Source organism: Colossoma macropomum, unplaced genomic scaffold (assembly GCF_904425465.1).
Source record: "Colossoma macropomum unplaced genomic scaffold, Colossoma_macropomum, whole genome shotgun sequence".
NCBI lineage: Eukaryota > Metazoa > Chordata > Actinopteri > Characiformes > Serrasalmidae > Colossoma > Colossoma macropomum.
The window spans coordinates 14,549,887-14,563,865 of NW_023494810.1; the positions used below are offsets into that span (position 1 = coordinate 14,549,887).

General features: G+C 39.3%; 1 protein-coding gene across 1 annotated transcript in view; it reads left to right on the forward strand.

Annotated features, from left to right (window-relative positions):
- The window catches only part of lrp1aa (low density lipoprotein receptor-related protein 1Aa), a 258,152-nt gene that overhangs the window by 204,754 nt on the left and 39,419 nt on the right, over nucleotides 1-13,979 (forward strand). Inside the window, 11 exon segments of the mRNA XM_036560017.1 lie at nucleotides 801-932; nucleotides 3,071-3,187; nucleotides 4,752-4,880; nucleotides 6,484-6,606; nucleotides 7,701-7,841; nucleotides 8,750-8,937; nucleotides 9,562-9,745; nucleotides 11,219-11,304; nucleotides 12,456-12,575; nucleotides 12,726-12,913; nucleotides 13,609-13,814. Of these exon segments, the coding sequence (XP_036415910.1) occupies nucleotides 801-932; nucleotides 3,071-3,187; nucleotides 4,752-4,880; nucleotides 6,484-6,606; nucleotides 7,701-7,841; nucleotides 8,750-8,937; nucleotides 9,562-9,745; nucleotides 11,219-11,304; nucleotides 12,456-12,575; nucleotides 12,726-12,913; nucleotides 13,609-13,814 (1,614 nt within the window).

The following is a 13,979-nucleotide window of genomic DNA, read 5'->3' on the forward strand; positions in this document are numbered from 1 at the left end:
TCTGTAAGGGAGCTTTTAGAGGTGGACTTCTGGTTCCTACAATTCATAAATGTTTTTTTTTTTTTGACACATTAAAATCTTAATTATGCAAAAATTGTCATGAAAAAATTATCATGAAATGTTTGCATAGTGTTAAGAGCCAGAATAAAATCAGAAAAATATTGTGTTATAAACTTTTCTTATCAATATAGTTTCTTTTTATCATGTACTGTGTAAATGGTTACATTTAAAAAGCTATTGATCTAGGAATAAGTTTTTTATGAGTTTAGAAAAATAGTATTAATAGTAGAAGAAATACAAATAATGTTAATACAGCAATTAGTGTATACATTTATAGTGTATTCATTTTATGTATGTAAATGGTTGCTTAGCCTTTTCCTGCTCTCTCCTTGATTAAGCCCAGTATTGTTTATAGTTATCAGCCAATACCTGCTTTATCTAATCAATACTTCATTACATTAAATCAGGAGCTTCTAATGGAATTTAATAAATCGATATGACTCTGGAGAAGAAATCTGGAGCCAGAATTTGTTCCCCAAACTACTTTATAAGATATGGACTACTTTTTTTAATGAATAAATTCTTATAAGTGCTTTGTTCTGTATTTATTTTGTGTTTACGTGCCTAAGACTTTTGCACAGTACTGTCTTTATAAGATAAATTTATATTATTGCTCACAAACTTGCTTGTTCTCGCTCACTCAGCAGTGTGTGTACAGAAGAGCACGCAGTGTGTTCTCTAACACATCACACTCCAATAACTTCACCTCATCCCTCACTCCTTTTTTATATCCTCCTTAGGTCCCACAGATGCCGGGAAGAGGAAGTGTCCCCCCAATTTCTTCGCCTGTCCCAGCGGCCGCTGCATCCCTATGGCCTGGACCTGCGACAAGGAGAACGACTGCGAGAACGGAGCTGATGAAGTGAACTGTGGTGAGATAACTGCGCTCTGTTTTACCACAGCCTTTTATTCCATAGCATGGATGTCTGAGTATGTTTATGGCCAAGAACATTTCATATCAAGTATCTGCTAATATTGAGTCTGACTATTTACATTTTAATAGCTGATGTAAAAGAATTAGAGATTAGTTTTCTCCTCCAAGCGTGTTGAGCTCCAATGATGACGCTTTAGCAGTAGCTTCATGCATTTCAGAGGAAGCATTCCTTATGTCTTTGTCTCTTATTAGGTTTGTGTAGTTGATCTCTTCTTTTTTACACATTTAGTCATGCTTAGAACAGTTGGATTTTATCAGATGTTTGATTGTTTTCGACCCGACTCTGATTGTAATCTAGAGTAAACTAGTGTAAACTGGCCAGCGACTTAATGTAAACAGACTCCTGCAACAGCCAATGAAAACTGAGAGTGAGAAAGAAGAAAATAGAGCAAGTAAACAAAGAAAAATGGTGAAACGTCACTCACATGTGGAGTGAAGCTTTTTAATAAGCTGAGTTTAACGTATAAAGCGCTAAAAACTACCAGAATGATCACATTTTTAAATTCATGATTCTCATTTAAACATGTTTACCTGCTGCTGCGCAAACTGCAGAGAGAACAGCATCAGCAGCTCCACGTTTGTTTATAATTGTGTCTCCTAGTAACAGGAGAATGCGTGAGTTTGCATGAGTTTGCGTGAGCTCCATTCGGTTCAGCAACAGCTTAAAAGTTGAGAATTTGTGATTCCTAATCATTTAGTGTGTGTTCCCCAATATTTCACTAGCCCAAAAAAATCTGCAAAAACCACTCATAGTGTGAGATGCCCAGTCTTTTTATGTTCTGTTAAGACTTAAAAAGTGGTGTAGTGTACCCAAGGCTTTAACCACAGTCAAAACACTGCATTGCATATATTATGTACCTCACATAACATAGAAGCAGAAGAACAAAAAGAGCTTCTCCATGTTTTCTGTATTTTACGGAAGGTGTTTGCAGGTCAGTATCTGCAGATCTAAGATCATTAAACAGACAGACATCCAAGAGCTTTAAGGTCATTTAGAGCTTTAAAAACCAGGAGCAGAGCTTTAAAATCTCTCCTAAAAGATCCAGGCAGTCAGAGCAGTGTAAACGGGGGGTGATATGAACTCTCTGTGTTAGTGTTGTGAGGGTCTGTGCTGCTGTGTTCTGTACGAGTTGTGGAGGATGGGCTGTTTTCTCCAGTGAGAAGATCATTACAGTGATCAACTCTGCTAAACAAACGCATCGACAAGTTTCTCTGCATCGCTCTGAGATAGAAACAGCCGAACTTTAGTGACATTTATTAGATGATTTAATTCAATCTTAGTAGCATTATTAAAATGAGAATTAAAGCAGAAATGAGAATCTAAAGTGACGCAAAGTTTTTGTACGTCAGATTTTAAAACATAGCCGAAACAGATCCGTTAACCCTCTGGGGTCCACAAATTCGTCCATCTGTCAAATTCAGTGTGTCTGTCTGTGTCTCATGATAGGATGGAATGGAAAGGGCGACTCTACAGATTCTGGAAATGTTTGAACTGTATTTCTGTGCTGAATTATCACAAAAATACAGTTCAAACATTTCCTGAATCTGTAGAGTCGCCCTTTCCATTCCATCCTATCATGAGATCGTACGTGACTCACATCCAGAGTTATGAGGCCGTGAAGAGGGGCTGAGATACATGTCATCTGCCTCTCACCGTGTGGAACTGGTGGATTCGTGTGTCCGTCTACCTTTCCTATGAAACTGACCAATGAACACTCAGGAAATCACTAAGGACTGACCCATCACACCGGAAACTCTTCATTCTTCATTCAGTCCACATCGGAGACACGTGAAATGGCATGCAGAGAGTTTACAGCTGTTGAAGTCGCTGCAGAGGTTTTGGAAAATAGTGATGAAGATAACAGAACATTTTGATATGAGACATATGAGTATTATGTTATATGAAGAGCCTTTAAAGGAGAATTTAAGAAGATATGAACAAATCGAGACGAGAAACTTTGACTGCCGCAGTGCTGATCTTTTTGTGTAGTGAAGCTGTAGTGAGGTGCATTACTGCAATATTATTTTGCCATTAACTGCCGCCATGTAATTAACCACCTTTCTGTCTCTTTACAGATAAAGTCTGCACAGCAAACCAGTTTGAATGCGGAAATCACCGCTGTATCTCTAACACCTGGGTTTGTGATGGAGCAGATGACTGCGGTGACGGCACTGATGAGGACAGCAGATGCAGTGAGTCCAGACTCTGGGAAACATCTTTAAACATCATTAAACAATTCCTGCCCAAGAATAACCACCTTTTAATAACATAGAGAATTGACAAGCCACTGATTTACCAATATCAGTGAAAGTGCCGCTGATGAAGAGCCATTAATTAGCATTTTTATCCCCAATGTAGCAATACAGCTGTGAATCAGAACAAAAAGCACCATCATGGTTAAAATAAACAGCAAACCCCAGTCAGCTATAGCATGGAAATAACATAACACAAACCTTTTTGTATGAAGTGACGGAAAAATAAACATAAGGAATAATTAACTGACGCCAAAACTGGAAAGAATTCTGCATTACTCCTCCTCCAGTGCTACAGTATTTACATTATTAACTGTAGGTGGATTCCAGTTGCCCTAATGGTTCCTTGGAAAGTGAACTATGCAGTTTATTCAAACATTTTAGTAAAGATACCAAACCACAGGGAACTGAAAATGTTAGCATGTTGCCTGTTAACAGGTACACTTTGCCATCAGTTATTTGTTTTGTCATATTTATTTTTTTTTCTTTTGTAAGGAGCCCAACCAACTAAATCGTATGTTTCTATATTGGCATGCTTTAATAAATGAAATGCTGTGCATGTCGTTACATAGCAATGTTTAATGCAAAAGCTTTGGCTAACACTTAAAAATTAACATCTCATGGCAAATGTCAAATTTGGTTGTGTGTAATTGTGAGCGATTATGTCCCGTAATGTAACAGCGCCATATTACCATAACATCAAACATTATGGTCGTGACAGTTCATGAAGACAATACCATAACACTGTTATATTACTGAACATCATCTGCTCATAACAGCTCATGACTTGCAGTGACATGTTTATAGCATAATTATGTCAATGTTACATAGCAGGATTCTTCATTAGTAAATCATTCACAAAGAGTCACAAAGAGTCACTCAGAGTGGTTTGGTGTGAAATGGTTCAGGTGTCTTTACAGTGGTGGTGATGGGAACCAGGGGTCACCATGACTACAACGCAAATATAGACATTTTGTTTACTATCCAAAACCACCAGTGAACCTACATGAGTCTTCTGAGTTCTATATAGAATGTTGTTGATGATAAAATAGTGGAAAATCTGTAATAATGTTTTCTTTGGGAACTATTTTGCCTCACAGCACCCTGCATTTATCCCTTCACTATGAATGGAGTTTAAATTCAAAACCCTCTCAAAAACAGTGTCTCAGACATCAGGCAGTGTATTCATAACCATTTCACGTAATAACTTTCTGTGAGGGAGCTTTTAGAGGTGGACGTCTGGTTCCTATCTTCACCACTGTGAACAATTCTGACTCTGGAACAGAGCATTTCACACTAAACCACTCTGAACGACTCTGTTTACTAGGCAACTAAACATGATTACTGTGTAGGGAATGTAAGGACACTGCTTTGGGACAGGACCTGGTTTAGATCATGTTCCATGTATATGTGATTCTGGATGAAGTAATGGTGTTTGAAACATCTCTCCTCTTCTTTACTTTCAATTTCACCCTTTTGCTTTCTCCTGCTTCTAAACCCTCAGAGAATAAGACGTGCGGTGTCGACGACTTCCACTGTCCAGACTCCCATAAGTGTGTGCCGCGACACTGGGTGTGTGACGGAGACCGAGACTGCCCCAACGGAGCGGACGAGAGCGTCAAAGCTGGCTGCAGTGAGAATCGCTTACCTCTAATTAATTTAGCCTTTTAATTAAAAGGAAGTCCTTATAGGCTAGACCGGTCCTGTCACTGTGCTCCAACATCTCCATTTCTGTTGACTTTTATTTTTTTTACCTCATTTGAACACAGCAGCTGTCCTTTGCATTGTGTGAACATTTCATGATGAATGGACCAATGGAAATGTTTTTCATTGAACAGTGACGATATACATTACTACTAATTAGTTGATTAGTAGAGACTCTGGGCTTTACACTGCAAAAACATTCTATCTTAGCCATTGAAGACAAGTTGATATATCTAATGTTTCTTATTTTAAGCTTTTTGTTAGTGTATTATAAGAATAATGTATTTCTAGACATCTAACTTATTTTATTAAATATTTTAGCAGATAATTCGGTTGTTTTAAGAAAAATGCTTGAAGCAAGCCAAATTATCTGCAAATACAGAGAGATAATTTGGTAGAGATTAACATATTTTCAGAAATTAATCATTTACATTTTTATAAATGTTATTAGTAACTTGTAATGGATAACACTTTTCAAAAAACAACATGCAATAGTCCATTATAATGACCGGGAGTGAGGCTGCATTAAAATGACTAATAATAATCACTACAATCACAAATAACAGCAGTTTTTAAAATGTATTTATATTTCAGAATAGGTTATTTAACATGAACATGTACAGCATACTTTTAAGCATAATTTGTATTTTCATGGGACTCTTGGCTCATGGGGGTCCTAGGCGGCTGCCTACCTTTGCCTGGTGCAGAGACCACCCCTGCCTTTACCTCCTGTGATTGTGTGGATAGAAAGTAGTAAAACTATTGGCATTTGATTACTAAATGTGCTAAATGTTTCCTGTAGCTTTCATTATTTATTAAACATGTTAACATACGAGTTCTTTAACACTTAGAAGTCTAGAGTTGCGAACGTCATTGCTGTGCCATCCATCCATCCATCATCTAAACCGCTTATCCTTCTGGGTCGCGGTGGGGTGCTGGAGCCTATCCCAGCTGTCATTGGGCAGGAGGCAGGATACACCCTGGACAGGTCGCCAGTCCATCGCAGGGCAGACAGACAGACATACACAGTCACACACACACTCACTCACACCTAGGGGCAATTTAGCACGTCCAATAGGCCTGACTGCATGTTTTTGGACTGTGGGAGGAAACCGGAGTACCCAGAGGAAACCCACGCAGACACGGGGAGAACATGCAAACTCCACACAGAAACGACCCTGGTCACCCGGCCAGGAATCGAACCCAGGCCCTTCTTGCTGTGAGGCGACAGCGCTTCATTGCTGTGCCATTTAAATAAATTAAATAATTGAAAACAAGACACAATAATAACTTTTCATCAAATTCAAATCTTAAACACCTTCTCTTCTAATTACAAACACAGATGTGGAATGTTTTCATAAGTTGAAAGGTTTAGTTAAGTTTAGAATAATTTGTTTCAATGAGCCACAAGTCAGAAATAACTCATATCAAATTACAGCATGATTTATCATTTCCAGGGATAACTGACTTCTGAGGTTTAAAAGAATTGGCCTTTGTACCTTGTTTACCATCTACATTTTATTCCTCTTCAGCATTTAAAAACACCTGTGAGGCCGACGAGTTCATGTGCCACAACAGGCGGTGCATCTCCAAACACTTTGTGTGTGACCACGACAACGACTGCGGCGACGGTTCGGATGAATCCGTGGAGTGCGGTGAGTGTAGCCTGTCCTTCGTCTCTTTCCCGTCATCCAGTTAGCCTTCTTGAAGTAATTAGAATGTTTTTTCACTTAAAGGAGGGGCTCATCGATTTTGGCAAACTTTAGCTAAAGCTCAACTTAAATACATTGATCCCTCCATAGCCCTGCCTCCAAAATACAGCCCCTCCCTTCATTGATCCCTTCAAAGGCACACCTCCAAAATACAGCTCCTTCCTTCATTCCTCCCTCCAAAGTCACACCCCTTGAATACAGCTCCTTCTGTCATTGCCCGAAAAATATAGTCTGTCCCTTTAGTGCTCTCTCCAAAGGTCATCCTTCAAAATACAGCCCCTCTCTTCAGCGCTCCTTCCCCCACCCCCAGTTTTCAGCCCCTCCCTTCAGTGCTCCTTCCAAGGCCATGCCTCCAGAACAGCCCTCCTTTCATTGATCCCCCCCCAAGGCCACGCCCACAAAATATAGTCCCTCCCGTCAGTGCTCTCTCCAAAGCTCCTCCTTCAAAATACAGCCCCTCCCTTCATTGATCCCTTCAAAGCCCCACCCAGAAAACAGACCCTTCCTTTAGCGCTCTCTCCAAAGCTTCTCCCACAAAATACAACCCCTCCCTTCATTGCTCCTTCTAAAGCACCATCTCCAACATACAGCCCCTCCTTAAGAATACTGCCCCACCTTTCAGTATTCCCTTCAAAACTGCCTCTAAAGCCCAATCCCCAAAACCTAGCCCTTCAGTACTCCCTCTTAAGCCCCTTAACTAAAAGACAGCCCCGTCCCATTTACAGAGCGTGGGGCAGCCACAGAGAGATTTTTTTTTTCATCTGTCGATATATTTCATTGACAGCTGTCGGAATGTGAGGACAATTTCACCAAATATTACAAATACTACAAAATCATTGAACCCCTCCCTCCCCTTTAAGGATGTATTAGGCAGTATTATATAAAGCAGCTTAAAAAACTCAGCGCTGACGCAATGGTGTTGTCTTTTTCTCAGGTGTATTGATGAATGTATTGATCAGTCTGTCAGTGCACTGGCGCAGTTGTGCTGTTGACATCCTGACCCTCACTAATGGGCAGTCGTTTGTCTTTGCTAACAGAGTACCCCACCTGCAAGCCCAATGAGTTCCGCTGTGCTAACGGACGCTGCCTGATCCAGAGCTCCTGGCAGTGCGACGGCGACTTCGACTGCCACGACCGCTCAGACGAAGCCCCCAAGAACCCGAGCTGCAGCGGGCCAGGTACAAGAGAGTGTCTAGAATCTGAAACTGTTTCACTTAAACCTTTTAACTCTGTCTTACGCCAGCATATCGTCAGTGATAGTTTTACCATTTTTGTTTCTTTTAACTGATTTAACTCCACCCTCGGTATTTATTAAAGGAGTTATTAAAGAGTAGATTGAAAGACGGGAAAAAAGAAGCCTTAGCATTAAAGGACCTGTATCAAGGAAAACCCATGTCACTTTTTGATGCTATAAGTAAACATTTTTAAAGTTATAAAACATACAACATAAATAAATGGTTCAGTCCATACAGTCAGTATACGAAAACTGTGATGAAAACTTTTTTGTGATGTCACAAAAACCAACATGTTTATATATCCACATCAATTAAGCCCCATCCATTCATGCTTAAGTTGTAAGGAGTGTTTCAGCCCGGACTACTTTTTAAATTAGTTACAATACACGGCAGCCAATCAGAACAGAGCTCATTTGCATATATCAGTCTTAAAGGCACAGAAACAGCTTGTGTTTTTTTGTAAGGGATAAATAGAGGCTGGAAAATGGTCATGTAAAAATAAATAATAAATAGTGTAAAATAGTTAACTATAAATAGTTTTTGTTACAGAAACTAACACAAAGAGCATAAGACCCCCCAAAAAAAGAAACATGGAGAAAAATGTAGGGTATGGGCCCTTTAAAGATGAATAGTTGAATTGCAAGGACATGTATGCCTAAAGGTCATAAATACATAACTTACAAATGAGTTTTAGTAGTTATTGAACAGTTTGTAGTCAATATTGAATGAGTTGTGATAACTGAATTAAACTGCAGTTTAAGAGGTTAATTGAATGGGTTAACTGAATGGGATCTACTGTAGCTGTTGACTGTTCTCCTCTATGTGGTTTGTCCTTCTCCGGCGTCGAGCAGAGAAGAAGTGCAATGACACATCGTACGCGTGCAGAAACGGAAAGTGTGTTAACGAGACGCTGCTGTGCGATTATAAGGATGACTGCGGCGACGGCAGCGACGAGCTGAACTGCTTCGTTAACGAGTGCCTGAACAGCAAACTCAGCGGCTGCTCTCAGCTCTGCGAGGACCTGAAGATCGGCTTCAAAGTAAGAAATGCTGCTCTGATATTTCAAACATTTTCAGGTTTTTTGCTCCTATCCGAGTCTTTATTAGTATTGAGGGACCTGATCTTGAATATTTCATAGAAATAAATGTATTCCAAGCAATTTTGTACTTTAGCTTGTTCACACATGTACAAAGTAACATTATTTAGAAAAAAAATGTTCAGTGATGAAACCTAACTTTAACACACTTAAGTGGTTTTGTTATCTACCAAAATATTAAACAGACACTTAATTCAAGTATACTAAAGTTAGGTAAAACATCATTACAATGTAACATTTTTTCCTCTAATATTATATTGTACATTGTATGAATGTTTTTGTTGCTGGTCTAATAGAAAAAGTACAAAATTATTTGGAATATGTTTATTTCCATTCATTGTCCAGAATGCTTTTCCGCTTTTCCTGTAGAATTACCATTTTAGAGATAAAATATTTTGACTCCACAACTACAATATTTAATAATTGATACATTTTATATACATAAAACCTCAAAGTTTTGGATGTACAATTATGATAATCTTATTAAGAAAATAAAGAAATTAAATAAAGAAACTGGAGAAGTTTTTAACTAAATATCCCGTTGTTGTCGCCTTTCGCGCCCTGCAGTGTAGATGTCACCCTGGCTTTAGGCTGAAGGATGATGGGAAGACGTGCGTGGATGTAGATGAGTGCAGCAGCACCTTCCCCTGCACACAGCACTGCATCAATACTCACGGCAGCTTCCACTGCGTGTGCGTGGACGGATACCAGCTCAGCTCCACCGACCCCACCGTCTGCAAGTCCACCTCTGGTAAGGTTTCAGTCCTCTATGAGGACTTAAGGGATGATGCAGATAAAATTTAGAAAAAATAAGGCTGTTATAATGCAAATTTTGTTTCAATAAAGTGCGTCATGATGACGTCTCAACACGATACATTTTTCAGTGCAGCAAATATAAGGATGTCTGTGTATGTGCATTGTGTTAATATTAATGTTAACATGCCCAGAACATGAAAAACAGTTTTTTCCACATTTTTTCTTTGTTTTGAAGTGAAACAGTTAATGCAGTATATAAGCATTTCTAAAGTACCGTTCACTCTTCAGTCCATATATGGAAACTAAGCTGAACAGCCCGTTTTCAATACATTATTTTTGTTGCCATCTGCCTGTTTGGCTTACAGCAGTTAGCTCCGCCCACTCACGCTGACTAAGGAGTGTTTCAGCTGATCCTTTTTGAATGAGGCAGCCAATCAACTCTGTTGTATTTACCTATCTGTCTTAAAGACACAGTAACAAAAACAACCTTTTTAACTCTGAAGGGTAAAGAGAGGCTGGAAAATGGTCATGTAAAAATGAATTATTATTATAATGACTGTTTTTGATACATAAATGCAAACAAACGTCATAAGTGGACAAAAAGCAAAAAATACAAGGAAAATGTAGGATATGTGCCCAATGTTTGCACCATGCACAAAGCACATTATATGCATGCACACTAGTGGTGTAACAGTACTCATATTTTCAGGTTTAATATGATTTTCAGTGCTGAGATGAAGATTTTTTTTTTTTTTGGTGATCAGTATTTTATTAATTAATAAATATATAGAACACAAGAACTATGTTCAAAAAGCCCAGGATATGCCCACAGGGTTCTTTACAGTAGATATAGTAGAGAGTTAATAGTTACTGTTAGATATCAATAATAGAAACATTAATGATGGTAGTAGTGATGGTCAGTGGTACACTCACATAAGATGAGAAGACATAGATATTAAAGTAAAAAATAAATAAATAAACAGATGAATAAATGAACTCTGTATACTGGAGTTCAGCGCTCACATCAGTTAACAAAGGTTGCTATGCTCTATTAGCTTTAACAATTCTTTCTCAGTGCGATGAAGATTTAATTCGATTTACAATATTTTATGTGTTTTGACTCTACAGAGCTCTAATTACAAACTACACACAATAGTGAAAAGAGTCATTTTTTTACTGGGCTGATAAATCCAGCCCAGAGAAGCACAGAGAGCTGATATCTTTGGTGATTTTAGTGTGTAGTAACATTGAATGTCCATATAACTCTGTTTTAGAGGCTGACACTCATTAAAATACAGCAGAAATTCGTCTGCAGTCCACCTCAAAATGTAGCGTCTGCTGCTAGTCCCTAGTAAATACATTTCGTTGATGTCTGGACCTCTCGTCATTTTTGTTTGTTTTTTGTGCTAAATGTCGGCCCCTAGTGTACATGAATGAGAAATTCTCATTGTTACTCTGTCTCACTCAGATGAGGAGCCTTTCCTGATCTTTGCTAATCGATACTACCTCAGGAAGCTCAACCTGGACGGAACAAACTACACCTTATTGAAGCAGGTAAGCCTTTCGCATGATATCTACTCCATTATATAGTTGTGCTACAGATCAGAGGTTCTCAGTCTTTTGCCTCAAGCCACACCTGTTTACACTATATGGCTAAGTGTACACTTGACAGTCACACCTATAGGAGTTTGTTGGACGTCCCGTCCCAAAACTATGGGCATTAATATGGAGTCACCCCCCTGTATGTTGTTATAACAGCCTCACTCTTCTAGGAAGCTTTCCACAAGATTTTGGAGTGTGTTTGTGGGAATTTGTACCCATTGATTTCCAGTTCATCCCAAAGGTGTTCAGTGGGATTGAGGTCAGGGCTCTGTGCAGGTCACTAAACTGGTCAAACCATGTCTTTATGGAGCTGCTTTGTGCACAGGGGCTCGTGCCTGAACAGGGAAGGGTCTTCCCCAAACTGCTGCAGTTTGTGTGGTCTACCGCTTCGTGGCTGAGCTGTTGTTGCTCCCAGATGCTCCCATTTCACAGTAATAGCACTTACAGTTGACAGGGGCAGATCTAGCAGGGCAGAAATGTCACACACTGACTTGTGGCAGAGGTGGCATCTTATAATACTGGCACATTATAAGTCACTGAGCTCTTCAGTATGACCCATTCTACTGCCAGTGTTTGTCTATGGAGACTGCAAGGCTATGTGCTTAATTTTATACACCTGTTAGCAATTAGTGTGGCTGAAACACCTGAACTTAATAATTAGGAGGGGTGTCATCTCTAAAAGCATGAAGGCCTTTTTTGCTGAAATTCAATTTGCAGCTATTCAGTAATATGTGACCAGAAATCAGGCAAATGTGTTGGCAAATTAAGTGGAATGTTTCTGCCACACATTTTGTACACCAGTCACTCACGAGTGGATGAATGAAACACAGGTGGGAGGGGGATATTTTGTTTTTAAAGGCTTATATTAACATTGTTTACCATTTGAAAAAAAAATTTCTTTTTGATTGTGTTATTTTTATCACTTATATTTATCACTTAGATTTAATCATCACCAGCCCTCTACAGACCTCTAGCCCCCATCAGTATTGGCCCGAGGACCACCAAAGGGTGCTTGAGAGAACCTGCTATAGATGACATGATTAGAAATCATAGTTATGTGTGAGGTGTTTATGTATGCGTTGTCTGTGCGTATGTGTCTGCAGGGCTTGAATAATGCCGTAGCTTTGGACTTTGACTACCGGCAGCAGATGATCTACTGGACTGACGTGACGACTCAGGGTAGCATGATCAGGCGGATGAACATTAATGGAAGTAACGTTCAGGTAACATTTTTACAACATTAAGCTGTTTAAGCACTCATATCAGTCAAGGCTTATGTGTTTTCAGGTGCGAAGGTTGGTGAGCTCAGATCAGTCAAATTCTAAAATTACAAATTTTACACTCATTTGAATGTGGGTGTGTCTCCTCGGCAGGTCCTTCACCGCACGTCGCTAAGCAACCCTGACGGGCTGGCTGTTGATTGGGTGGGAGGGAACCTGTACTGGTGCGATAAAGGCCGAGACACGATCGAGGTGTCCAAGCTGAACGGTGCCTACAGGATGGCGCTGGTCAGCACTGGGCTGCGAGAGCCGAGAGCCGTGGCTGTGGACGTGCGCAATGGGTAACTGTTCTGTAAAAAATTCACTCATCGCATTAACAATTGTTGTTATTTTATTTAATAAAAACTTTACATTGTAGATTCAGATATTATAAACTAGACGGCAGAAGGTGTTTTTTAAAGTTTTATTCAATGCAAATCTTTTATGGTAAATAATGCTGTAATGATCAGTTAATAATCATTGCAGATTAAATTATTTGCCTTGATGTTTTATCACCACATGTACATTCACATATATTCATTCTCAGAATTTCAATTATGGAATTTTCTGCACCTCTGTTTATCATCTATTCATCATATCTAGAATTTTTTGCAGCATTTTTTATTAATGATGTATTACATTAGTTATATAATCAAACCATTCGTGTACATTAGTGCTTCCCTTTTTTTTATGCGCTTCTTTTATTGTGTTTGTAATATATACTGTATATATATCATATCTGACAGCTAAATTACAGTAGAAGTAAAGTAATGGAATTTTACATAGGTAAACCTGGGGCGATCATCTAACAGTATCCAATAAAAATTTTTATTACATTTAATTTGTCGTACTTGTAGTCAGATTTGTACTCAGGCAAGTTCAGAGAAACTAAAGACCAAAGAAAATAAATCAGATAAAAAAAATCAGATATGGACATTAACATATTAATAATAACTGAAAATAGGGCATTGAATAGCTGACTTTTTGACCTATCCAGGTACCTGTACTGGTCAGACTGGGGCGATAACCCTCACATCGGCCGCATTGGGATGGACGGCACCAACCGGAGTGTGATCGTGGAGGACAAGATCACGTGGCCAAACGGACTCACTCTGGACTTCATCAACGACCGCATCTACTGGGCCGATGCCAGAGAGGACTACATTGAGTTTGCCGACCTGGATGGCACCAACCGGCACACAGGTCAGAAATCATTTCACCACTAATACACTCTCATATTGACACGTATAGATTACATTTCTCATGCTGGGGGACCTCAGAAGAAACTTCAAGGTTCGGGGGCTGTACTACAGAAGCTTGAAATCTGACCCTATCTGCTCAGTTTCCATGATGATTTCAGTACAGACT